This window comes from Suricata suricatta, chromosome 2 (genome assembly GCF_006229205.1).
Source record: "Suricata suricatta isolate VVHF042 chromosome 2, meerkat_22Aug2017_6uvM2_HiC, whole genome shotgun sequence".
Classification (NCBI taxonomy): domain Eukaryota; kingdom Metazoa; phylum Chordata; class Mammalia; order Carnivora; family Herpestidae; genus Suricata; species Suricata suricatta.
Window position 1 is genome coordinate 177397350 of NC_043701.1, and position 27345 is coordinate 177424694.

General features: G+C 49.7%; 1 protein-coding gene across 6 annotated transcripts in view; it reads left to right on the forward strand.

Moving 5' to 3' along the window:
- Nucleotides 1-27345, forward strand: part of TACC2 (transforming acidic coiled-coil containing protein 2) — a 207658-nt gene that overhangs the window by 45025 nt on the left and 135288 nt on the right. For all 6 annotated transcript variants that reach the window (XM_029932718.1, XM_029932722.1, XM_029932719.1 and 3 more), the window contains exons 5-6: nucleotides 12998-18235; nucleotides 18805-18918. In XM_029932718.1, the coding sequence (XP_029788578.1) occupies nucleotides 12998-18235; nucleotides 18805-18918 (5352 nt within the window). The remainder of the gene's footprint in view (nucleotides 1-12997; nucleotides 18236-18804; nucleotides 18919-27345) is intronic.

Below are 27345 nucleotides of genomic sequence, written 5' to 3' on the forward strand. Positions count from 1 at the left end.
TTTTTTTTTTTTAACATAGGTGCTTTAGTGCATTAAAAGTCTAAGTCCTGATTTAACTACATGTGACACATTTTGATATGTGTGTTCTCATTTTCATTTGGTTCAAATGCTTTCTAAATTTCCTTTTAATTTCTTCCTTGACTCATGGGCTATTGGAAACGGATTATTTAATATCCCAATAGTTGGGGATTTTCCAGATATCTTTCTGTTATTAATTTATAATTTAATTCCACTGTAGCCAGACGATACACTTTGGATAATTTGGATCTTTTTAAATTAATTGAGACTTTTCAATGGCTAGAATATGGTCTATCTTGTAAACGTACATTTGTGCTTGAAAAGAATATAATTCTGCCCCTAATGGATAGTGTTTAACAAACAGCAATCGGGTCAAGTTGGTTGATAGTGCTGTTCCAGTCCTTTGAATCTATACTGATTTTCTATCTACTTGTTCAATTATTTTAAAAAAAATTTTCAATGTTTTATTTTATATTTGAGAGAAAGAGAGAGAGCAGGGAAGAGGCAGAGAGACAGAGACAGAATACAAAGCAGGTTTCAGACTGTGAGCTGTCAGCACAGACTCCAATGCGGGGCTTGAACCCACGAGCAGTGAAATCATGACCTGAGCTGAAGTTGGATGCTTAACCTACTGAGCCCCCCAGGTGCCCCTTGTTCAACCAATTATTGAGAAAGGGGTATGGAACTATCATTTTATAATTGTGAATTTGGCCATTTCTTTTTTTTTAAATGCTTTTATTTATTATTGAGAGATTGAGAGACAGAGCATGAGCATGGGAGGGGCAAAGAAAGGGGGAGACACAGAATCTAAAAGAGGCTCCAGGCTCTGAGCTGTCAGTAGAGAGCCTGACTCCCAAACGGCGAGATCATGACATGAGCCGAATTCAGACCCTTAACCGACTGAGCCACCCAGGTGCCCCTCTTTTTTATTCAACCAGTTTTTGCTTTATGTATTTTGAAGCTCTGTTATTAAATAAACTTTTTAAAATGTTTATTTATTTATTTTGAGAGGAAGAGGGAGAATGTGGTAAGAGAGATAATGTGGTGGGAGATAAGGTAGAGAGAGGGAGAGAGAGAATCCCAAGCAGGCTCCATGTGCTGTCAGTACAGAGCCCCTTATAGGGCTTGATCTCACAAACCATGAGATCATGACCTGAGCTGAAATCAAGAGTCAGACGCTTAATGGAGTGAGCCATGCAGGCACCCCCATTATTAAATAGACTTTTAGAATGTTTATGTCCTATTGATGAATTGAATCTTTTATCATATGATGATCTTCCTTATGCCTGTAATATTTTTTGCTCCAAAATGTTTTGTCCATTATAATACAGACACAGCACCTTTCTTTACATTAGCATTTTCACAGTATAATTCTTTCCCCCCTCATTCTCTTACTTTTAATCTATTTATATTTTTAAGCAAAGTTTGAAATACTTTTCTTGTAGACAGCATATAGTTGGGTCTTCCTTTTGCCATCCACTCTGGATATCACTGCCTTTTAACTGAAGAGTTTATAACATTTACATTTAATGTGATTATTAATATGGGTGGTTTAGATCTATAGTCTTCTTATTTGTTTTCTCCATTTCTATGCTCTTCCTTTTATTCTACTTTTTTGCCTTCTTTTGAAAATGGTCATTATTTTAATGATTCTTTTTTATTTCCCTTTTAATTTATTAACAGTTTGTGTTATATAGGTGGTTGCTTTAGGATCTATACAATTCATCTTTGATATGATGCATTTCAAGTGATATGACACCATTTCGTGTACATTTAGAAGAGTCTTACAACAATATATTTCTATTTCTCTCCTTTGGGGCTTTGTGCTTTGTTGTCATACATTTTATTTCTACGTATGTTTCAAATCCCATGATGTATGTTATTTTGGCTTTGACTATCTCTTAAAGGAGATTTAAATATAAGGAAAAAAGAATTTATATTTACCTGCAGAGTCACCATTTCTGCTGTTATTTATCCTTTTGTGTAGATACTGATGGCCATCTGGTATTATTTTCTTTTGGTTTGTGGGACTTCCTTCAATATTTTTTGAAAGATAGGTCTGCTGGTGCTTCATTCTCTTGGCTTTTAAATGTCTGAAAAAACTCTTCATTTTGCCCATGTTTTTGGAAGCTGTTTTTGCTAGGCAAAGAGTTCTAGGTTGACAGTTTCTTTTTTTTCTTTTACTACTTGAACTTGATTGCCCTACTGTACTCTAGCATGCACAGTTTCCAACAAAAATTTCTGCCATCCTTTTTTTTATTCTTCTGTCTTTTCTTCTCTGGCTGCTCTTAATATTTTTCATGTTTTTTTTAATGTTTTATCTATTTTTGAGAGAGAGAGAGAGAGAGACAGTGTGAGTAGGGGAGGGTCAGAGAGAAAGGGAGACACAGAATCAAAAGACTGGCTCCAGGCTCTGAGCTGTCAGCACAGAGCCCAATGCGGGGCTCGAACCCACAAACCATGAGATCATGACCTGAGCCAAAGTCAAATGCTTAACTGACTGAGCCACCCCGGTGTGCCAATATTTTTCATGTTTTTAGTGGTTTTAAGCAATTTTGTTATGATATACTTTGGTGTAAGTTCCTTCTTGTGCTTAGATTTAGATTCTTGTATCTTGTGGGTTTATAGTTTACATCATTTTTGGAAAGTTTTGCAGCCATCATTTCTTCAAATAGTTTTAAAAAATATCCCTCCCTCCTTTGGGGCCTCTAACTACATGGATATTTGGCTGCTTGAATTGTCTCACAACTCACTGATGCTCTGTTTTTAAAATTTTTTGTTGTCTTTCTCTGCATGTTTCACTTTGGAGTGTTTCTATTGCTTTGTCTTTGAGTTCACTAACCTTTTATCTCTGTAAGGATTAATCTGTTACTAATCCCACCCAGTGTGTTTTTCATTTTAGATATTAGACTTTTTATCTTGACACATTTGATTGGGATCATTTTAATATTTTATATTTAAGGAATCCCTACATCCCACTTGGAGCTCAAACTCACAACCCCGAGATCAAGAATCACATGCTCCACTGACTAAGCCAGCCAGGTGCCCCAAATTGGGATCTTTTTTATATCTTCCATGTCTGTACTTGACATGCTCAGTCTTCCCTCTAGCCTTCTGAACATATGGAACACAATTATAATACTTTTTAAAAAGCCCCTCTATAAATAAACTTCAAAAAATTTTTTTAAAGAGAGGGATGCCTGGGTGTCTCAGTTGGTTAATCATCTGACTTCAGCTTAGGACATGACCTCATGGTTCCTGGGTTCAAGCCCCACTTCAGGCTCTCTGCTGACAGTGTGGAGCCTGCTTGGTATTCTCTCTTTCTCTCTCTCTCCCTCTCTCTCTGTCCCTTCCTGACTCATTTTCTCTCTCTTTCTCAAAATAACTAAATAAACTTAAAAAAAAATTTTAAGTCCTTGTGTACTTATTCTATCATCTGCATAATTTCAGGGTTGGTTTTGATTAATTGAGTTTTCTTTTCATTGTGGGTCATATTTTCCTGCTTCTTTGCATTCCAGGCATTGTGTGGCCTTATGCTTTTGGATCCTGGATATTTTTGTATTCTTATAAATATTCCTGAACTTTGCTCTGGGATGCAGTTAAGTTATTTGGAATGGCCAAACCCATTTGGGACTTCATTCGATGGAACCAGAGCAGTGTTTAGCCCAGGATTTTTTTTTTTTCCAACACGGAGACAAGACACTTCTTAGTGCTGTAATGGATGTCCCAGGAATTATGGGCTTTTCCACTGCGACTTGTGGGAACAGGAGTTTTTCCTGGCCCTGTATTAGCGTTAAGGATTCTTCCCTATAAACCTTTCGGATGGTCTGAGCCTACTGTCAAGTGCATATACATATACATGCTGAATAGTACTTGGATATCCCCAGAGTCTCTGTGTCCAGGTGTCTCTTCTCTGGCCGTCAATGCCCAGCTCCGTCCCATCAAGCCCAGGAGACTGATGGACTCCCTGTGCCACTTCCTCAGACCTCGGCTGGGGCAGGAGGAGCACTTACTCCGGTGCCTTCCATCTCTGGGGATCACAGGCCTCTGTCTCCCACGTCTTTTGTGGCAGCCAATCTCCATTAGTCCAACCCCCGGTTGTTAATAATTCTTTATATGACACTTTCCAACCCAAGCTCTCTGAAAAGACCAAAAAGCCACAGCATCATGTTTCTTTCTGTAGTTTTCAATGGAAGTGCCGCAAAACGCCTGGCGTTTATTTTGGGAGTGGTGGGGAGATGCTTCTAGAAAAAAAAATAGTAATGAGAGAGAGGATACCATGAGCAAGAGTAGTTTTTCTTTCCTTTCAAGAGCAGCTTATGTTGCATGCCCTTGTAGTCTCTTTTCTGTTCGTGGCCTCAAATGCCAACCCTGACAGGAGTTAATCTTCCCGGATCATCACCGCAGGTGTGTTACTGTTGGGCAGGAGTCTAGAATGACTTTTATGTCTTCACCATGGAAGTGGCCTGGCCCCTGGTGATGTTGACTCATCAACTCTCCCGTCCCACACGCATTTAGGCCGGTGGGATTAAAGAGAGGCAAATGTCACCAAAATAGGCGGGTGACTGGGACTTGGTCTAGAAAGAAACCCTTCTTCACATTTTTTTAGCTCAGTACACGAGTTCAGCCTCACACAGGTGAAACTGGTGACGTCTTTTTATTCAGGGAATGCTCTAAATTCTCTGAACGATTTTTCACTTATCAAGGGAAAATTCTGAAGTTTTATACTTCTATTGAGTGGACAAAGGCAGGAAAATGATTTTAATAGACATTAGAAGTCTTATCGAGAAGGAATGTTAGCAGAAATATCCTTAGCACTATTTGTTGTTTCTTGATGTCAAAACAAAATGAAAATGCCCCCATAATCCAAGCACACAAACAAAACTGTTGCTTGCATTTTCCCATGGATAATTAGGATTTAAATTAAAATTAGGAAAATATTCCTATTTAAGTAAACATTCCACCAAATTCCTTGATTTGGGCTTATTAAAGTTTCAAAGATCCTTTTTTAATGTAGTCTGTTTTTTATTTTTAATGTCCATTGTATTATTTTTGAGGGAGAGAGAGAGAGAGTATGAGCAGGGGAGGTGTGCAGAGAGAGAGGGAGACACAGAATCCGAAGCAGGCTCCAGGCTCTGAGCTGTCAGCACAGAGCCCCACACAGGGCTCAAACCCACAAACTGTGAGATCATGACCTGAGCTGAAGTCGGACACTTAACCTACTGAGCCACCCAGGCGCCCCTCAAAGATCTTTTTAAAAAAGATATCCTCTCTAATGGGGTAGTAGTTTTATTTTTGGTATTTGAACATTAGGAAATATCTGAATAATCAGAAGTAATAATTATGTCAGAAATGCATTTCAGTGAATTAGGGTCTGATCATGACTTCTCTAGATGCACTAGAAGGACAATGATAGATGTGAGTGACACAGAGAGAGAGATGAGTTCGTGCCAGTGATAGGGAACTCGCGTGTGCAGCAATCCATCACCCCTTCCAGCAGTCAGTCTGGGAATCGCAGGATGGGGTCAGTCTGCTGTCTTTTGGATGCCACAAGAAAGATGCTGAAATCGTTGGTTAGAAGATCAATTTTGAATTTTCCTTGGATTTCAGTTACCTGTCTTCCTCCCTATGCTATGCCAGATGATGGATTCTCACAAGTGGACTGACACCGACCGTGACCTTGAAGTCATGTAAAAGTTCATGTGGCAGAGTGCAGACTGAATAGTAAGGACACCACCCCCTTACACACACACACACACGCACCCTTCTCCCCCATAACTGTTTAGATCCTACCAATATTTTCCTTCTGGCCATCACATGGGCTGCTCAAGCCTGTGGTCTTTGTTTTTTCTATCAACGAATGAGCCTAGGAAAGAGTTAAAACTAGATTAAAAATACAGAGCTGAGTCTGACAAGACTGCTAAGGTCAGTGGGCTCCTAAGCCTCTGTGCAGGAAACACTGTTTGGACAAATTAATGCTGTGTGTGTGTAGATTGGACCTAATCTGCTAGAATTGCAAAGAATTTTCTGAGGAGGTGCCTTTCTCCATGAAGTACCATGTTTAGTTGTTTTTTGTTTGTTTGTTTGTTTTTTGAAGTTTACTTATTTATTTTGAGAAAGAGAGAGCGTGCTTGCATGAGCAGCAAGCGGCAGAGAGAGAGGGAGAAAGGGAGATGCCCAAGCAGCCCCCATGCTGCCATCGCAGAGCCCGATGGAAGGCTTGAATTCACGAACCTGTGAGATCATGACCTGTGCCGAAACCAAGAGTCAGATGCTTTTTTAAAAATTTCTTTAAATGTTTTTATTTATTTTTGAGAGAGAGAGAGAGAGAGACAGCGTGAGCAGGGGGAGAGAGGGAGATAGAGAATCTGAAGCAGGCTCCAGGCTCTGAGCTGTCAACACAGAGCCTGACACAGGGCTCGAACCCACTAACCGTGAGATCTTGACCTGAGCTGAAGTCAGATGCTTAACTGACTGAGCTACCCAGGTGCCTCAAGAGTCAGATGCTTAACTAACTGAGCCACCCAGACCTCCAGCCATGTTTAGTTGTTGAGATTTGGCAGTTTCTCCCTCTTTATTAACCTGAAAATTCTTTCCTCTGCGCAAATCACTTAGAACATGAATCCTTCTCCAAACTCCCTGGAAAGCGGATACATCTCACAGTATGGGAGTTAACTCAAGTAAGCGGGTTTTTACGTCAGTTACAAAAAATTATTCCTCATTTATGTATTCATTCCATCATTCCATCATTCATTCGGCAGAGTACGTATGAGTGCTAGACTAAGATATCAAAATAAATGAGATGAATCCCTCTAGCCTCCAGCAGGAAAGTAAGTGAGCAAACAGACAGACAGGACAGTGTGCGGGCACTGAGAGACAGTCCACACACAGGCTTCAGGAGAACAGAAAAGGGACCACAAACATCCCAGGAAGAGAGCCCTTTCGGGGAGGGAGGCCGAGGGGGACTCCTGCCACAGAGCCAGGTCAGGGCATCTGCACTGTTCAGGACAGTAAGGGCGTCTTACCATGGAGGAAGGAAAGCAGGGAAGCAAGTCAACATGGGGCTCCCCATACTGCCCCCTGAACTAACCTTGCACACCCAGAGCCAGGCCGTGTACGCCTACAGGGAGCCACGAAGACTGGGGAGGGCCAGCCCCAGTGACCTTGTCACACGGCAGGCTGCTGGGGGAGAAGGGACTGCACCTCCTTTCTCAGTGATCTTGAGCACCCTACACCCCACCTGTGGGGAACCTGTGCCTATAGGGGCTGCCTTCCCCATCTCGCCAAGCAGCGGGGGCTCACTTCGTCCCCAGGGACAACGCTAAGGGAGAAAAGGGCAGGAGGGTCGTTCTTGTCTCAGAGCTCAGCTGTGTCAGAAAAACCCCTAACGGGCGGGCCAGGCAGGAATGCACACAGCTGAGGACCCCCCAGTCCCGAGCCCCCTTATCACCACCCCAGCTGCCACGATTGGGGATGGCGTTTTAGGATTGGTGGTTCCCTAGCAGGACCTCGTGGCGCAACGGTAGTGCGTCTGACTCCAGGATTGGTGGTTCCCAGGGGCTGCATTCAAACTCCCCGGATCTCTCTTGCTTTTCTTTTCTAGAGAGAACATTGGAATGCAATGAGTAACCGTGATGATGTGATGTAGGGAAATGACACTAATTTATGAAAATAACAAATCATTCACAGACTTCTGTACTTTATAATTAGTAACAAATTTCTTGCAGCACACCCCCTAGTTCATCAGACCCACCAGTGTGCATAGGGCCTTAACCTCATTTCTTTGGAAGAAGCATTTAAACAAAAGTACGTGGTCTTTTCTGAGCCTCATTTTCCTCATCTGTAAAATGAAGTGTTTGGACTAAACAGGTTGCTAGAATGCTAGGATTGCCTGGAAGAAAAGAATGTTCCTAACCTTCAAAGCAAACAACTGTGATTTGGGAGCATTTCTCCATATTTAGAATCCTTGTTTTGGATTCATTTGTATCTGCCTATCTGCCCATCCATCTATCCAACCATCCATCCATTCATCCATCCCTCCATCCATCCATCTACCCAACCATCTATCCACACAACCATTTATCCACCATCCATCCATCCATCCATCCATCCATCCACCAACCATTCATCCATCCATCCATCCATTACCCATTCATCTACCCAACCATCTATACACCCAATGATCCATCCATCCAACCACTCATCCACCTAGCCATTTAACCCCCTCTATCTACTCATACATTCATATATTCAATGTTTACTATACATTGAGGATACAATAGGGAAAAGAGAAAAGCCTCAGTCTTCATTATCCTCCAGTGGAGGGAGTGGTCATCAATCCGTGTTGATGGCAACTGTGACAACAGCCATCACTAGGCAGGCCTGTGAAAGAAGATCTGATCCCACAGGCCAAGTCAGGAAGGCTTTATTGACAAGTGATGAGTGGAACTGATACCTGCTGGGGAAGAGCAGGGGGGCTCTGGGCCCCAGGCAGATGCACGGATGGGGAGCTCCGAGTGGGATGAGACAGGAAGGGCAGGCTGGGGCCACAGCTGATTCCAGAGCAAAGCCACCGGAGAGTCTTCCCACGAGGCTGATGGGACCAGGCTTTTATTTCTAAGCCATCACTCTGGCTGCAGACTGGAAGACTGAGTCATGCAGCCAGGGTGAACGAGAGAAGGGGCTGTGGTGTCCAGAAGAGGGGAGACCGGAAGTACAGGGAGGCCGGAAGTACAGGGAGGCAGGGCCCTGGAGCCAGGCAGTGCGGAGCTTGATCTGGCTTCGTATCAGAAGTTCTGAGACCCTGAGTCCAGTCCTAAGCCTCTCTGGGAATATTTCTACATGCTGGCAGTAAGGGCCATCCACCCCACAGGGCTACTGGGTCCTTTCAACGCAATCATAGCATGGGCCCGGCCTTAATAAACGCTCAGTATGTGGCAACTCTCCATTGTTACGATTTTGCTTTATGGTTTCACTGGTTCCCTTCAAGCTTGGTAGTTCAGGGGCCATGCGAGTTTTCCCTCAACTGTCCTCCTTCTCTGAACATTCCTGGGTGGCTCCAATGTATGTCTTCAGAACTGTGTACTTAGGAGCCCATCTGGATGTGATTGTCTCCAGCCAGGGCGGTGGGGACGGACGGCCTTTTCTGCATCTTTGCTGTCTGCTCGGAACTTTGCTGCAGCCAATCACCTCTCCTCCCAGGTTGCCTTACCCACACTTCACTTGGTTGTGCTGGGGGCTGTGGTCTGCACTGAGGGGACTGAATCAGCCTCGTTCTGCAAAATCAACTCAGCGCCAGCGCCCGCTTCAGGCAGAAAACCCTCCAACAAGAGGTCTCTTCTGCCCCGCCCACAGAAACCCGCCTTCGGATTCTGAACTGAATCTCCATCCCACACATTTTGATACAATCTTGAAGCACAAAAGGACATTATGTAACCTTCAGTTAATGCAGAGCCCTCACACATCGCTTCTCAGGATTTTTCCTGCCCTTAGGCAAATCTGCCTCTGACAAATGGCTTCAATCTGGTTTTAAAAATGGCTTCGGATGGATAATCAAAGAAATTGCTGGTGCTCTGCTTATGCTAAATAAATCAAGCACGTATCATGGGGGAGTCGTGTGCCCCCGGCTCAGTGGGAATTTGCCCCCTTGGTGGTCTGACCCACAGGTTTTCAAGGTTCCCGAGCTGAGTGAACCTGTCGTCTTGTCCCTCAGTCCACCTGAGTGAACCTGTCGTCTTGTCCCTCAGTCCACCTGAAGGGAAGCCACACGCTCCCTCTAAGCTGGCAGCTCCTATCGGACAGGGACAAGGAAGTGGTTTTATTTGTGTTGTTACCGTGTGCAGGGCGCCATGTTCTGCCCTTCTGGAGCAAGCAGCCATGGTGGGAAGTGCTTCATTTCTCAATTACACACCACTGATCTCATTAACTTCTAAACGGTGAGACCCCTAGTTAATGGGTGGGACCCAAAACGTAAAGTGCTCATTTAAAGGAAGCCAGCCACATTCGGAGTGCAGAGTTGTTGATTCCAGAACAATCCATGAGCCAACAGTCCTGTGGCTTCCCGAGGTGGTTCCCCAGGCAGCAGTCAGCCCTGGGCCAGGGCTTTCTGGGTGCAGCTGTTTGCATGGCCAGCTGAGGATTACAGGGATTGGTATAACTCACCCTCTGAGCTTTCTCTTTTGTCCTTATCAGCTCTGAAGGAGTCTGAAAATACAAATTTGGTTGAGATGGTAACCAACTCTTCCTTGGGCCTGTCTTAAATATTTTCAGTGCATCATTCCTGTGTCATATGTGCAGGAAGCGGCAGGAAATAAGGGTTAGTGGTGTTGTGGCGGTGTGTACACACCCCTTTCGAAGAGGTCGAGTGCATTTCATAGGTGAGGGGCCTGGGGAGGGGCTGGGATGGAGTCAGGGAAAGAGACGGCAGGTGCTGGCTGATCACAGATGTGCCGCTGGGCATCCAACATCAAGTTGCCAGCAGATTCCTCCTGGTGAGAGCCTGCTTCCTGGTTCATGGATGGATGTCTTTTCACTGTGTCCTCACAGGGCAGAAAAGACAAAGGAGCTCTCTGGGGACTCGTTTATAAGGCCACTAATCCTGTTCATGGGGGCTCCATCTTCAGGACCACGTCACCTCCCAAAGGCCCTACCTCCCAATACCATCATCTTGGGAATCAGGTTTCAACGTATGCATTGCGGGGACACATACATTCAGGTTCCCTTGTGGGTAGCTTTTATTCTTAGAGGCAGCATACATTACTTCCCCCACTTCTCATTTGGGAAAATCTGAAGCCTCAAAATGTTGCAAGGATAGTACAGTAAACACCTATGTTCCTGTTGGATCAGTCTGCTCACACTGCCATGGACTGAGGGACTTTAACAGCAGAAATTTATTTTCTCACGGTTCTGGGAGCTGGATTTCCAAGGTGAGGGGTGGCTTCTGCTGAGACTTGTCCTCTCAGCCTGCTGATGGTGGCTTCGTGGTGTGTCCTCTTGTGGCTGATTCTCTGTGGGAGCACACTTCTGGTGTCTCTTCCTCTTCTGATAAGAACACCACTTACATTGGATTGGGACTCAACTCATTCAACTTTATATAACCTTAATTACCTCCTCAAAGGCCCTCTCTCCAAATACAGTCACATTGGGGGTTAGGGCTTCAATATATGGATTTTAGGAGAACACAATCCAATTCCAAATTTTAACTGGAATGTTTTTCACCTTGCCACAGTGTGCATCCCTGATAAGTGAGTGTACATGTGTTGCCTTGCATTGGGAAGCTAGAATTTTGGAAGTGAACGTGTAGAGTAGAATCTCTCCTCTGGTCACATTCAAAGCACTGTGGGTGTGTGAGGGACACCTGGGTGGCTCAAAGCCTCTGACTTTGGCTCAGGTTGTGATCTCACAGTTCATGAGTTCGAGCCCTGTGTCAAGCTCTCCGCTGTCAGCACAGAGCCTGCTTCAGATCCTCTGCCCCACCCCCACCCCCAGCCTCCCCTCTCACACGTGTGCACACTGTCTCTCTCTCTCATAAATAAAATAAACATCAAAAAAACCCCAAAAACCAACCAAAGCATTGTGGGTGTGTGAATGCGTGAATAGCATTGTGGGTGTGTGAATGCGTGAATGTGTATATACATAACACAAGACCATTTCATAGATTTTTCTCCCTATGATAATTTTAAAGAACATGGTAAAAGCCCTAGAAAAACCATACTCCCATTAACTTTGTCTTGAGCAATTTCTCTTGGCAGTGAAAGGTATATGATCATTAACAGGTATATAGAATCACAGCTACGTCAGAATATCAAAACTGCATCCTTTAGAAGATTGTGTAGGAAGAACAGGAAATTCACCAGAACACTTCAAGTGGCAAGAATGTGGGAGATACTGTTCCTACATTTTCAAAATTCTGTATTGGCCACGTAGTATTTTAAAAATTTTTAAATGCACTTAGTAAAAACCATGGAGACTTGAAAAGCCCAGTCTGGATATGGCACGTGGTGAATTATTCTACAGTAACTGGATAGCTGGATACCTACAGCAAATCCGTCATTGTGAGCCACGTCACCCTAAATTGCCAGCAGGTTTCATGGTTTTGCTTCACATGCTGTTCAACGAAGTAAGTTCAAGTTAGGAAAAACATGGGTATGAAGGTAATTCGGCTCCCAAGAATTTTATATGTAGGTCACAGGCAGGCTTTCCAGACCTAAACAGAATTGAGTTTTGGATTATACCCCACATAGTACCACACGTTGAATTTAAGAATCGAGTCAATTATTATCAAGAATAGCCCTTTATTTCTTTTTTCTTTAAGTTTATTTACTTATTTACTTAGAGAAAGTGCAAGTGGGGGAGAGGCAGAGAGAGAAAGAGAAAGAGAGAATCCCAAGTGGGCTCCGTGCGGTCAGTGTGTAGCCTGACTCAGGGCTTGATCCCACAGACCGTGAGATCGTGACCTGAGCCAACTTCAAGAGTCAGACGCTTAACCCATTGAGCCACCCTGGTGACCCAAGAATAGCTCTTTATTTCAAAGCATGGCTTTGCCTACTTGTGCCTTTTTCCTGAACATCTAAGGGTCCACGTATGTACTCAGGACCTCCTTGTAAGTTATGCAGACCTGGGTCAAGCCCTCTGTTACCCTGTTGAAACCTTTCTCATTCTCCTGCATTTTGGACTCCTGGGAAGTTGTTTTCATTTCTCCCTGTTCCCAACTGAGCAACATGGAAAGCTCCAATCTGAATGTGTGTGATGCCCCTGCATTGATTTTTGGAGAAAGTAAAGGCTTGTGTAGTGGTTGGGAGGGGGGGAGCTGGGAGGATTGGGGGCATGGTCTCTTCACATACGGGAATGAGCTGCATGGGGACGGTGTGTTTTGGGGTCTTTAGCAGGAGAAAAAGTGGGGGTGATTCTCCTTGTGATGTGGCTCTGGCCTCACAGCCATGAGAATGAATGAAACATTGAGTGTTTTCGTTGTTGGCAGTGACGGGCGCCGAGGCTCCTGCCCCCCTTCTGAAGGTGCTGCCAGCCTGCGTCCATGCTTCGTGTCCTCAGAGGTGACAGAGCCAAGCAAATGCCCACAGGAAGCCAGGGGCCCAGAAGGTTCGCCACTGCCCTGGCCACCAGTGTCCTGGGAGAATAAGTGGCCCCCGGCCTCCATGCCCTTTGCCGAGGGCCCCCCGGAAGTCTGCCTGGCAAGCCCTGGAGCCGCACCTGAAGACTGGCCCCTTATTCAGCACCCCAGGAAGGAACCCTCCCCAAATGCCCATGGGGATGCCCCAACAGTGCGTGTCCCTGAAGGAGACATTTCTACTCAATGCAACATGGGCGCCATCGTCCCTGGTGCCCAGGGCAGAGGGGGAGACCTGAAGGAAGAGGGACATGAACTGTCTTCCTCCAGTCACACTGACCAGCTGCCAGCAATGTCACCAGCACCTCCTCAAGCGCTGATGAAGGGACAGCTGTGCGGGAAAGATGGTGGCTTCAAGTCCCAAGGGCAAGAGGCTGTAGGTGGCCTTCCCCACGCAGAGTGCAGGCAGCCGGCAGCTTCTGTACCAACGGCCCCGAAGGCCCCAGCTGCAGCTCAGACAGATGGGGAGAGCTCAGCTGACCTGGAGGAGCCCCCCACAAAACCCGAGACCCCAACCCCGCAAGATCCAGCGCCCAGAGCCTTAGAGAGAGAACCGTGCCAAGTGGAGGTACGGCCTCAGGCTTCAGCTGATGACTCAGGACCCCTCAGGGCCTGCCCTCCCACCCGCAGCAACTCAGGGGCTGCCCCCGAAGCCAGCACAAGTCCCTGGGAAAGCCTCCAGCAGCAAATGGGAGCATGTCTGGAGCACACAGAGCTGCCCGGGGGTCCGCCGAGTCCCGCCCTGGCTCCCGGGCCCGGGGCCTCTGGGAAGGAGAGCGTGGATGCCAGCGGCGCTCAGGGGCCCCTGCAGAGAGCGGGCCAGGGAGGCGATCCCGGTACAGGTACAGGGGCTTTGCTCGTGAGCGCCCAGCCTTCCCCGCAGGCCCCGACAGAGGAAGCTAGTCTGCCTTCAGGCTCCACTTGGCAACCAGCTGCTGGGGCCTGTGCGGCCGCAGAAGAGCCCAGCTGGTCCGGCAGAGAGATGTTGTCCGAGGCCGCGACGCCAGTTCTTACAGATCCGGCCAGTGGGCCAGCAGACGCAGGGCTGGCGGGACGGGGGAAGCATGCGGCAGATCTCAGAAATGAGGGAGAAGGTCTAGAAGGGAGCCCTGGAGACGGTCCTGACCCTTGGCCTCAGGAGGCCAGGGCAGAGCTCTCAGTGAAGGACCGTGAAGTTCAACAAGGAGTACCACCCTCCGCCCCACCCTGTGCATCAGATGAAAGTGCCGGAAGCTCACTGGGGCCAGAGGATGAAGCCATGACCCCTGAAAGCCCATCAGAGGCTGAGGAGGAGAGCAGACCTCCTGGGGCCAAGTCCCGGAGACAGGAAGAAGTCGCACAGCCACTTGACAGTAGAGATCCTGAGAGCCCTCGGGGAGAGCAACCCGGGGCCTCCAGCTGCAAGCCCGACCCAGAGGTCGAAAAAGAGGTTTCCAAGTTAAGCCGTGACGTGGAGAGCAGAGCGCATTCCGGCACAGACTCAGCACAGCCGCCCGAGAAGGAGGGTCCTGAGCACACCGACAGGCCTGGCTCTCCGTCAAAAGATGCAGCTTGGAGCTCAGTGGCCTGCGGGGTGATGGGGGCAGCCCTTGTGGCCCAGGCCTCTGGCTCAGGGCACCAGCTCTCTGCGGAGGGTGTCCTCCTGGCCCCTGGGCCGGACGGAACTGGTGAGAACATTCTTCCCGAAGAAGCCGTCTGGGAGGGGCCAGGTCTGCAGACTCCATGTCCTGACACCCTTCGGGTAGCGGGGGGATTGGAAAGAATGGACGGTCTTCCTGCTTTAGAATCCGAGAGAGCAGATTTCCTGTCAGCTCGCGCTATAGAGGTCGACCCCGAAGCCCAGGAGGCCCAGAGCATGTCAGAGACAAAGATGAGGCGCCCCCCATCTGCGCCGAGGCCCGACAGCTGTGACGGGGACGGCTTGCTGACATCGCCAGGCCGGCCTGGTGGGCTGGGGCAGGAGGCAGCTGGTCAGGAAGGCCATGCCGACGGGGGCTTTGTCAGTGGGGAGAGTTTGGCAGTGGACCGTGGGCTCCCGATGCTCAGCCTGGAACAAGATTGTCAGGGAAAGCCACCCTGCCTGGGAGACCGCCGGAGGCCAGGGGCTGCTTCTGACGGGCCCTCAGTGTCTTCTGAGAACTACCTCCAGCCATTGCAGTCAGACCCCCAAGCGTGCGTCTTTGACACGGTGCAGGAGAAGCCCCAGCACTGTGAACTTGAGGAAGATACTTACCCAGGGGGTCTCAGTGGCACGATTTTAGGCCCAGATGCTCCTCAAAGACCTGTGGGGCCTCTGGAGGATGCGCACTGGCCCACTCTCGGGCCAGAGGGGCAAGCTTCCAGACCGGAGCTTCTGGCTGCGCTCCCCAAAGACAGTCTGGCTGGTGCTCCAAGTTCAGCTCCCAAGGACACAGGTCCAGAAGGTCCTGCGACCCAGCAGCCAGAGCTATCTGCCCCAGTAGGACCAGAGCTGCCAGCCCTGGGGCAGAATGAGCCAGAGGAAGCAGGCAGTGGCGGCCTGTCCTCCAGACTCTCGCCTCCGGCAGGAGGCGCCTTGAAGGACCCCCCTCCTGCCGGTGTCTTGAGCAGAACGGAGACTTGCTGTGCCTCGCAGGGGCTGAGCAAGTCCCGGCAGGAGGCAGCAGGTGTGTCGCAAGCCAGCAGTCGGCATGAAGGAGCTTGTCTCCGTGATGCAGGAGTTTCAGAAGCCGCTAATGCTCAGCCCCCGCTCCGGGGCTTGGGGAAGACGGAGAAGGCAAGTGGGAACACAGCGGGGACCCCACCTTGTTGGCCTGACTCAGCTGCTCTCCTGGACGCAGCTCCCGGGCCGCCGGTCCCGGCGCCCGCCAGCCTTGGAGTCACACCCACCCGGGATGCCCCAGACAGAGAGGCGTGGGGCGAAAGCCAGGAAGGCAGGCAGCATCCGGCACCGGCCCCGCCGAGGGAGATGGAGCAGCCCACCGCCCTGGACGCGGAGGCCCAGGGGCTTCTCGGAAGGTGCCCAGTGGCCCAGGATCAAGGAGCTGATGGAGGCGCTACTGAGGCCGGTGGGCACGCTGAGGAAGGAGACGTGGGGGTGCAGCGGGCTCTGGAGGGGTCAGAGGAAGCTGCTGCGTGGGGCGGCTTCCTACATTCTGAGCAGCGCGCCTCCCCCGGGAAGGAAGCTTCTACCTCTGCCCTCGAGGAGCCCTGCCAAGCACAGCCACGTCCGGCCAGCTCCCAGGATGCCTCACTACCGGCCAGAGAGCTGGGTGCAATTCCCAGGAGCGAGGTGGACATTTCTGCAGCCCAGGCTGTCCCCAGCCAAAAGAGCCACCTGCCACTGGGGCCACAAGAAGAAGCCGTTCTGGACACTCCCTACCTGGATATTGCTGGCACTGCTGGGAAAGGGGCAGGCCCTTGTCCGGTGGAAGAGCCTCTGCCTGCCCTGGAGAAAGCTACCCCCGTGAAGATTTCCGTCGGCTCGCTAGCCTCCCTCTCACCACCAGGAGCTGCCGGTGGGGAAATCTCTGCGGCGCAAGCCAGCAGTGGAAGCCCCAAAGCCGCAGACTTTGAGGGACCTGCGGGCTCCGTCCCCTACCTGGACAGGATGCTGCTTCTGACCAAGAGCGAGCAGATGACAGGGGAGGAGGGGGCGAGAGTGCCCGGTGCAGGCGCCCAGCCCAGGGAGATGCCAGCACGCCCTGCCAGTGAGGGACGCATGGCAGGTGACGCAGCGGGGGAGACAGAGGGCAGCGGGGAGAGGATGGTGGAACCTTCCGAGGATCCGAGGAGGGGCGCCTCAGGCGGTGTGGACGCAAGCTCCAAGCAGACGGGCAGGGGCATGATCGCTGGGCTCCCTGACTTCAGGGAGCACATCACCAAGATCTTTGAGAAGACTGTGCTCAGAGCCCTGACCTCAGATCGACCCCTGAGTGCAGCTGGAGAAAAGGCAGGAGCTGAGAGGAGTGTGCGGAGTGAGGACGTCCCGGGGCCACGCTCAGAGAGGCCTCCAGACGGGACGCAAGGAGCGGCCATCGCCCCTGACCCCGCCCTTCCTGCTGAACTCGGGGCAGGCACAAGGGAAAAGAAGCCAGGGGGGCCTACGGAGGCTGAGATCCCCTGTCCGGGGCCCCAGCACCCCAGTCCAGGAAAGCAACCAGGTCTGGCGGCACCAGGCGCAGAGCAGAACCTGCCAGGGACCAGCGTGGGAAAGGAAAGGGCTGGTGTCCCACAGATGGTGCAGGACAGTGAGAAGCCAGAGGGGGCTGCGGAGGCCGAGCCGGGGCCGGGGGGCCAGCCCCCCTCCCAGCATGGGGAATTAGCTTCAGGTCTCTCTCCTGCAGCTGCACCAAGCACGCCCATGGGAAAAGCTGCTGACTTCCAGATGGTTCCCCAGAGCCACGGAGAAGGGGCCTCAGCTCCAGAAGATAGAATTCCTCCTGGAATATACCACCAGGGAGCATCCATGGGTGACAGCCAACCCAGAGAGGACGGCAGTGGCTTTGCGCACACAGGGTGTCCGAGTGTCATGCCTGTGTTCACCTGCGCCCCGGGAGCATCTTCTCCCCATGGGGGTGTCCCGCTTGGGGCCGAGGCCATCAGTGCACCCTGGACCCCTGACGCTCTTGGGGGTGAGCAGAGGCTTGGAGGTGCTGCCGGGATCTCAGGAACACAAAACGCCCTGGGCCAGCAGCGGGCCCCAGAGCCACAGGCTGGGGAAGTTCCAGCCACTCCCCTGGAGCCCAGCTCCGTGGCAGGAGCTGCTGGCGAAGCAGAGGGTGATGTCTCTCTGAGCCCAGCTGAGACCGGGTCACAGGTGTCTGCTGACCGGCCCGAGACAGGTACCACAAAGATGTTCTCGGGTGCTGCTCCCGGGCCAGCACTGCCAGGAACCGGCGAGGCCCCGGGCCACTCCGATGGAGACCCGGGCAGGGAGGACAGCGCCGACAGCCCATCTGTGCACCAGCCGGCTGAGGAGCAGCAGCGCCCCAAGCCCCCCACTGCTGCCGGGGGCGGCAAGCTGCCAGTCCCCTCACCTCCAGAGCCTGACGGACCTTGGGACGTGCCGCTGCTACAAAACCTGGCCCCGGGAGCGAGCCAGGTTGAAAGGTACAGACAGGACAAATGCCCAGGGGAACACAGGGCCAGCTCCAGAACGGATTCCCACCCCGGGTTTTTAAGAATTCAGTGAAATAGATTTTTTTTTTTAAAGCGAAGTTGTCCATACCGAACTATTGAAGTTCATTGGCTTGCCACCTTGCGGTGTGCGGAGATTCTCAAAACTGGGAGCCAAACGCTAGAAGCAGCGAGCTATTTGTTTGGCATGTCCTGTTCCCATTACGTGTCCTTCCGTTCACTTAACAAAAAGTGTCTGAAAATTGTGAAGTGTTTACTGGCTGGCCACACACTCTTGGGTCCGTGGCTAGAGCCAATCACATGTTTTCCTGGAGCCCAGAGACATTTGCTTTTGAATCTGGATTTATTTATACAGAGAGGTCCAAATGATCCAAAGGCATCTCAAAGCGGTTGACTGACAGATGGTGATTTTTGTCTAGGGATTTTGGGGTGGTACCCACGTAAAGCTTTCGCTGGGAAATGGGCTTTTTTTTTTTTTCAGTAGGATGCAGAGACGCATTCTTAGCTTCTCACCATTTATCACTTTCTTTACGTTTTCCCAGAAAGAGCCCCCGGCCCGATCCTTCCATCTCACCTTCAGTTCCTGAGAAAGATGCTCCAAATGTCCCGGGCAACGTCGTGTCAGAGGAGGCCAGAAGTGTGGGAGGAGCAGAAAGGTCAGTAAAAAGGTATCAGTCTTTGGAGAGCCATGAGGCCATTCTCTGGCAGTGACGCGAAGGGTGCTTTGCAGAGAGAGCTTTGCTGACACACGAAAGCAGCAAACAGCCTTTCCCATTCCTTACGCAGGCAAGGCAGCGCCCACGAAGACTGAGGGCTCCATTGTTAGAAACGGGATGGGTGAGTTTCACATCGGAGTTTATTACCTTAAAAAACAACAACAGCTTTATTGAGATGTAATTCACATGCCATAGTGTTTGCTCATCTGAATTGTACAATGCGGTGGCTTTCAGCAAATTCGGAGTTGTGCGACCATCACAGCAGTCCATCTTAGAACATTGTCATCCTCCCCAAAGAAACCCTGCACCCGTGACATCACACCCCAGCCCCCCACCCCAGCCCTAGACAACCACCGACCTGGCATATCGCCGTCTGAGGCAAATGGGCTCAACACTGATTTAATCTCTGAAGCAGGAATGTGCACTCACCAACCCCAGTTGCACTCCATAGAGATCTCGAGATTAGGGAGCAAGTGACAGGTGTCACTGTGAATCCTGGACCCTCAGCCTTGTGGGACATGTGCCTGCCGGTTCTGTCCTCCCTGAAATGCCACCTGTGGCTGTAGGAAAGCAGCTGCTCGGGGGTTTCATCCTTCTGGGGAAATGTGAACATCCTTGGAACTTTGGCTGTTCCGGTGTTGTGTGCATGCGTGTGTGTGTGTGTGTGCGTGTGTGTGTGTGTGTAGCAGGGTGGACTTTAAATTAGTACCTGTGGCAGCCCAGTGTGTCCTACCAAACAGCTGCAGGCATTTTGTAAATGATTTGGTTCATATTTTGCACATGCAGAAAGAATGCACGGTCACCTGTCTTTCGAGTCTGAGCACTTCTACCGACACCCAGCTGTGTTTTCTGCCCTACTTCTTAAAAAGCTGGGCCAGCGAGAAGCAGGCCTGTGCTGCTTTGGGCAGATGCAAGTGTAGTGTGTGCTGGACACCTGTCTCTGCTGCTAACATAGTATGTACCCCGCCCCCCACAGCCCTCGCCAGTTAAAGCACAGGAGAAACATCTAACTAGGATAATCCTCTCCCTCCTCACAAGTGACATATTAGCGCCCTTCTCCATGCTCCTGGAGGTTTTATCACCTTCTTGGAGAACTCAGGGCCAGACATATGGTAGCTCAATAAATATTTCATGGTTTATTGTTGTACTAATTTAAACATTTAAAATCATAATTTCTAAATTAATATTAGAAAAGTACAAGAGAAAACTCCACAACCACACCACCTAATGATTATTATTTTGTGTGTTTTTTTAAAAATATTTATTTAGTTTTGAGAGAGAAAGAGAGAGCATGAATTGGGGAGGGGCTGAGAGAGAGAGAGACAGAGACAGAGACAGAATCCGAAGCAGGCTCCAGGCTCTGAGCTGTCAGCACAGAGCCCGACGCAGGGCTTTAACTCATGCAGTGCAAGATCATGACCTGAGACAAAGTCAGATACTTAACTGAGCGACCCAGGCGCCCCTTATTTTGTGTATTTTTATCCACTTTTTTTTTCTATTTAAACGTAGGTAGCCTGTTTTGCCCCTGGCCGTGAAAACTCTGTAAACATGTCTTAGTGGCTGAGGTTGTGTGACTTTATCCCAGTTTCTTGAGCACTGACGTTAAGGTGCTAAGCAGTATTTCTGTTCCCTTCGGTCTGATGGAGGGTCTGCTGGGAGGTGGACTCTCGGGATCTCTTAGAGGTGTGCCATCTGCTGTGACAGCTGTTTGTCACGTGTGAATGGTGATGCGCTGTGAGAGTAAAATACAGACTGACGGGGTGCCTGGGTGGCTCAGTCTGTTAGGCATCCGACTTCGGTTCAGGTCATGATCTCACGGTTCATGAGTTCGAGTCCCCAGGCTCTGCACTGACAGATCAGAGCCTAGAGCCTGCTTCAGATTCTGTGCCTCCCTCTTTCTCTCTGCCCCTTCCCCGCTTGTGTGTGCGCTCTCTCTCTCAAACATACATAAACACTAAAAAAAAAAATTAAAATACATACCAGATGTTGAAGCTTTCAAATGAGTAAAAAGAAAACAAAATAAATCATTAATAATTTTTATGTTGATATCTGTTAAGATAATAGTATTTTTGATGTATTGGGTTAGAATATATTTTGAATTTCATCTCATGTATTTCTTTTTCCTATTTCTAATGTGGCTACCAAAACTTTTGGAATTACATACGTAGCTTTTGCATTCTTGCCTTACATGAGTGGCTCGCCAGTCTATTTCTGTTTAGACCATTGGGCTCCAGAACCTGTCTTGTCCTTGTCCTTGACTTTGTCCTTGAAGGAAATGAGGAGGAGAGCTGGCTTTTCCTGTACTTTGGGTTCTTGGGGAAAAGGCCTATCCCAATGTCATTGGCTGAGGATTTCCAGATAGAATTCTGAATGGACTCTCTCCTCCATCCTGCTGGGTGGGGTGACCTCTAGCTGTCCTCCCTTGAGGGGAACCGGGGGCAGCAACCTCTGAGCAAACAGTTTACGACGGATTCCAACTTACGCTTAGCAGAACCATCAGAGATCTCCAGAAGATAGAGACCAGTTCTTTCCAGAAATAAGACACAAGCCACAAATGTAACCTTAAATTTTCTACTGGCCACATTCAAAACTCAAAAGAAACAGGTACCGTGAATTTCAATAATCTATTTTATTTAACCCTATATATCACAAATATTATCATTTTAACATGTGATTGATATAAAGATGATTAATTTGATATTCTGCATTCTCGTTTTCATACTGTCTTTGAGAGCTGGTGTGTATTTTATTGCCACAGCACTCAATTTGGACCAGCCACATTCCAAGCGTTCAACAGCCACATGCAGGGTGGGGGAGGGGCTGCCCTATTGGACACCATGGCCCCTCCCAGAGCTCTGACACCTGGTGACAGTGATCCAGAAGTCAAAAGCTTCCAATGGGGACCCCAAACGCCCACATCTCTCTGTCCAGCAAACTGTTCCTATGAGGGTTTTTTTTAAGGTTATTTATTTATTTTGAGAGAGAGAGAGAGTAGGGAAAGGGCCGAGAAAGGGAGAGAGAATCCCAAGTAGGCTCTGCACCAGCAGCATAGAGCCCCACGTGGGGCTCAAACCCACAAACTGAGAGATCAAGACCTGAGCCAAAATCAAGAGTCGGACACTCAGCCGACAGAGCCACCCGGGGACCCCTCATTCCTACGGTTTTAACACACATGTTGGAAACACTTCTTTGCCTTGAGGGGGAGGCTCCGTACCTCTGGCGAATCCTTTTGCCACGAGGGAGCCGTGCTGTGGACCTGGGCAGGCCTCAGAGAAAGTTCCACCAAGGCCAGAGGGTGCACACCCTGGGAACAGCAGGTGTGACCCGTGAAAGTGACATTCAGCAGCAGTCTGGGGCCAGTGGGGTGGCCACACTACAGCAGATGCTACCAGGAGCTGGGGCCCCAGAGTCACATCCCAGCCCTGCTTCTTAGTTACATACAAAACCTCAGTTTCCCCATCTGTAGAATGGGGACAACAGCAGTGCCTCGTGGAGTTGCTGTGAAGGCTGAAATCATAGATTCCAGTGAATTACTGGTACATCCTGGTGCTTGGTGGCTCTCGGGTTCTCCATTACCTTTCCCTATAGGGTGGTCTTTCCTCATGCAGTGAACTGAATGGCCCCCATTTCTGCCCATGCAGACTGTTCTCCTCAAGTTGACGTTCCAACCTGGCTGTCTTTCTTCTCTAGACTGAATTCTCTGTCTGCTAAAATATCTTAATGGCTGAACAGAGTGAATTCTTTCTTACCCCTACCGTGTAGCCCACAGGGATCTGCTTCAACTTGGAAGTTTTTGAGCTTGTATTTTATTACCAAACCTTCTGAGTCTCTGTCTGTCACCGGGTGCTGTGTTATATTGTATTCTACTAGAAAAGTCTAATGTTTTGAGTTGTGATGGCAAGAGCAAGGCAAATCCGGACCAGATTTTCTACTCTCTCGTTGGTTACGAGGTGCCGTGCTTCTGTTGAATTTATTGAATTTTGAAGATTCTGTAGATTTGAATAGAGCTGATACCACGATCAGGTTCAGTATCTTCGGAATGTGTCTTTTCTGTCTGTGACAGTTCAGTAACCCAATCCCATGTATATGTAGGTGTCAGGAGCACAGGTGTGGTTATTGCTTTATTTCCCACGTTCTGAAGCCAAATTGGCACCGCTGGTGGACGTGCCTTGGGTATCCTGTGGCTTTGCCACCACCCCACACCCAAGGGGTCTGTGTACCCCAGTTCTGAGAAGTAGGAGTTGATTTCTACCTGGTGGTGTCTCTGCCTGTGGGCGCGTCTGGGGCCCGCAGATGGCCTCACTTTATCTTTAGATTCTTCTACAGAAGGTGCGTGAATTTGATTTCAGCTTTGTACACATATGACTCTTCCTCATGGCTGGAAAATCCAGAATTTGGCATTTTGATGACCCATCAGTGATGGTCAGGTCTGTAGTTCTGGAAAACTAAATCCAACTCTATCCAACTTGGAAAACTGAATCCAAAAATCTCTTGGATATTACCAAGCTTGCTTTTTGCTGAATATTTATTTACAGGGGTCTTTTTCTTTTCCATTTGGGGGAAACAGTTGGAAAGCTATCATTACCAATTATTAGTGCATGTTGAGAGAATTAAATTATTCCCAGATGCTCAGCGTCCTAGAGTAGACCTAGGCTAACCCGTGAGGGGCAGTTGGGGTGAAAAGTTGAGGGAGGTCAGGAGGGAGAAGAGAGGGAGACAGCTGGCATTGTGCGAGGAAGTCCTCGCTGGCCCGACAGTGGGCTTGGATGATTTTTACCCTTCCTCCCACGTCTGCTTCCCACTCAGTCGCCAATTCTTCCTTTTCTCTCTCCTCCTCCTTCTAAAATTGCCAGCTGTGACACCGTGTTTTCGAGTTTAAGAATAAGGTTCTGAGGATGGCTACAGCTGTGTAAATTAAGGAAGAGAAGAGGGGGGGGGATAGCATTCAAACGTAGTTCTCTCAGGAGATAAAGCCAGGAGGACAGATCCCTCTCTCCACCGAGATCCTTCTGGGCTTGAGTTTATATTACTTTGCTTCTATTATTTTAAACCTCCTTTTGAGAAGGGTTAGGCTGTTACAGACCTCCTCTGGCACTTTCCTTTTACTTGGAGCTGCGTTCTTCCCAAACAGGAGACAGTAGAGTGAGACACGCCCGTTCACATCCCAGGGCCTCTCACTGGCGCTGTGGCTTTGGATACCCTGCTTAACTTTTCCATCTCCTCATACCTATCAAGTGGGGGGGAAAACAACCCCAAAAACCACTTTTCTGTTAGGGTTGGAGTTAGGATAAAATTAGAATGTGTCTAAAGCATCTGACATGACACCCGGCGTATGGTCATAAACCAAGTAATCAATAAATAATGGTATCAAAAATGGCAACTACTGTTATAATTTTATATGTATTTATTCAAAAGCATCCTGGCAATTAAGCAAAAGGAAAACGTGGCCACGGTCCCTAAATGGAATCGTCACAGCCCCTGCAGGAACAGGGAGTCTGACACTGGGTAAGAGTCGTTTCCGGCTGCCAGGCCTGTCCGTGCCTCCATTGTCCATCGTGTCTAAAGCCACTCGGCTCCCAGAGAGCTTGTTACGCGGTTCAAAGGTGCGTAGGATCTGAGGACTCCACAAACGACACGGATTTATAGTATGAGCCCCAGCTTTGTTCGATGTGAGCCATCACATATAAAAGTCAAAGGACCTTTTAAAATGTAGCCTTTATATTCTGAAGCCTTTGTGTTCCATAATTAAAATGAAATTTCCTGGAGGTGAAGCTGTCCTTTGGAAAAACGCCAGGTCCCCTTGGAAAGCTGGCTTATGGGGCACCCACGTGAAGGCTGGCAGCCTCCTCGGCCGTGGTGGGCTGGATTTCCTGCCTTGGCCCCTGGAGCCAAGATGGGGAAGAGCTGTGTGCCGCTGCTTGCAAAGCGAGGGTCAGGTTCAGGGCTGGGTGGTGATTTTCCAAATGAATGTGTCCATGCTGGCCGGGCTGCCCTTCCTCGGACCTCTCATTACTGTCACAGGCGGAGGCCCCTGTGCATGGACCTGTGCAGCAGTGATCGAGAAGTGGATATTTTATTTATTTTTTAAAGTTTATTTATTTATTGAGAGAGGGAATGAAAGAGAGAGAGAGAGAGAGAGAGAGAGTGTGTGTGTGTGTGTGTGTGTGTGTGTGTGTGTGTGGGCAGGGAAGAAGCAGAGAGAGAGAGAGAGAGAATCCTAAGCAGGCTCTGGGCTGTCAGTGCAGAGCCTGACTCAGGGCTCGATCTTACAAACCATGAGATCATGACCTGAGCCACAATCAAGGGTTGGACGCTTAACCGACTGGTCCACCCTGGTGGCCCAAGAAATGGACATTTTAGACTGGCTGATTATTGCTGGAAGGGAACCCGAGGGCTCAGAACAGGGAAGGGAGAGGAAGTCACTGGCAGAGAGCTAGTACCAGATTCTGGTCCCTGATGGCCTCTGTTGGCACATCCCCCCCGCCCCCCACCCCATGCCTGAACTGAGCCAAGGACCTTTCCCTGGGGAGGCGGCTGTGTTTCCCAGCAATGCCGGCCACCCCAGGATCTGCTTCTCGGTTTTGGAGAGAACTCTCTCTTCTAGCATGGACAAGCACAGGCCTCAAGGTGGACAGACCTCAAGTTCCAGCTCAAGTTCTGGCTCTCTGACCTTGGGGGCATCATCCTCTGAACCTGTTCACTAGCAATCCCAGCGTGGTTAGGATGACATGAGTCTCTCTGTGTGGCATGTCCGACACAAAATAAGAAGTCAACATGAATTTCTTCTCACTTAGTCCTCCCTCTGGGCCAGAGTACCTTCACATCCAGCATCTTCTTTCTCTGACACCTCAACCGTCAGTAGGTGCTGTTTGTAGATGCCTGACGAAAAGGGGGAAGTCAGGCTTAACCGGGTGACATGCCTTGTTCAAGGTCGGAGAGCTAATTAGACCTGGAGCTGGGGCCAGAAAGGTTTTCACACGTGAGCTTAGATCTTGAACCGTTAACTTCTTGGCCAGGTAGAATCTTGGAGAAGTTCTTCTATCAACGCTGGCCACTAGAACTTTCTACAATGATAGAAATGGTCTCTGTCTCCGCTGTCCAAGGTGGCTGACACTAGCTACCTGTGGCTACTGAGCACCTGAAATCAGGTCACTTGAAAACTGAGGGTCAGTTTCAGGGCAACGTGATTCAGGGCCACTGAGGAATTGAACGGTGAATTGTCCTGAACTTTGATTATTTAAAACTGAAGTTGGGAAGAGCCAAGCGTGGCCGGTGGCTTCTGTGTGGGACAGCCCAACTCTAAGACACACTTTTTCCTGTATACAGAAGAGGTGAATTGTCCCCATCAAAGCTGGTAGGGATTCCATGGGGTTCTGTGTGGGACACCTGCCTGGTGGCGGGACGCCTGGTGGAGGTGAGGGAGCATTCGTTTCCTTCTTGCTGCCCTGGGCTCCGCAAGTGGGGAAGGCAGGTGGCTCTGTCTACACAGCAGAGACCGGGGCCTCATCCCAGCCCAGCTGCCCTGCAACCCGGATCAGCAGAAGGCGTCTCTAGTCCCTAAGCCAAGGAGGATGGCCGCTGGACCAGCCTTGGCTTAGCCAGTGTGACCTCAGGCCCCAGCCTGGTGAGGGGGCCTCAGGTGACCCAGTCTGAACGGTGGCACGTCATCTAGAACCCTCCGTCCTACCATCCCCACTGGCTACACATGTGAGGGAGCAGAGGTGGGCTCGGGGCAGAGATGGGTCTTGCGTTTGCATCTCCGCATCGTCCTTGGCCCGAGAATCTGGTGGGGTGGAGGAGGTTTCCCAGGGGTGTGCGGGGTCAGCAGGGCCCCAGCCAACTGCAGCCTCAGCCTCCCCTTTCTTCTCAGGGCCTGTTAAGCCGCCCCGGCGTTAAATATTTTAGCAGCCTGCTGATTCACACGCTGACTGTGAAAGCATTTCTGTTTCCAGGGAAGGCGCTGGCAGGTCTGGGTACTGATACTTTTAATGGCTTTTCCTTTTGCAAAAGGGGCAGAGGGTGTTTGGGACTAGAAACCTCGGGAGAGGGGTGCCTCTATGCCCTGGGAGTGGGTGAGCCAAGAGAGGATCACAGTGCGCAGCAGATGTGGGTCAGCTGTGAGTTCTCAGGCCTGAGCCCCCCGTCCTGGGGAAGCAGGAAAGCAGGGCCCCCAAAGCGGCCCCAGGCCAGCCAGGAGGGCCAGAGGAGGAGGAGGCGCCGGAAGTGAGGCTGAAGATGAGATCAGACCGGAGGGAGGGGGCACATTAGGCCACCTGAGTTCAAATACAGATCTTCACTCTCAGGGCCCAGATGGTTGGTCATGTGACAGCTTCCAGCCTTGGCGGCTACACAGGTAAATGGGTCCCC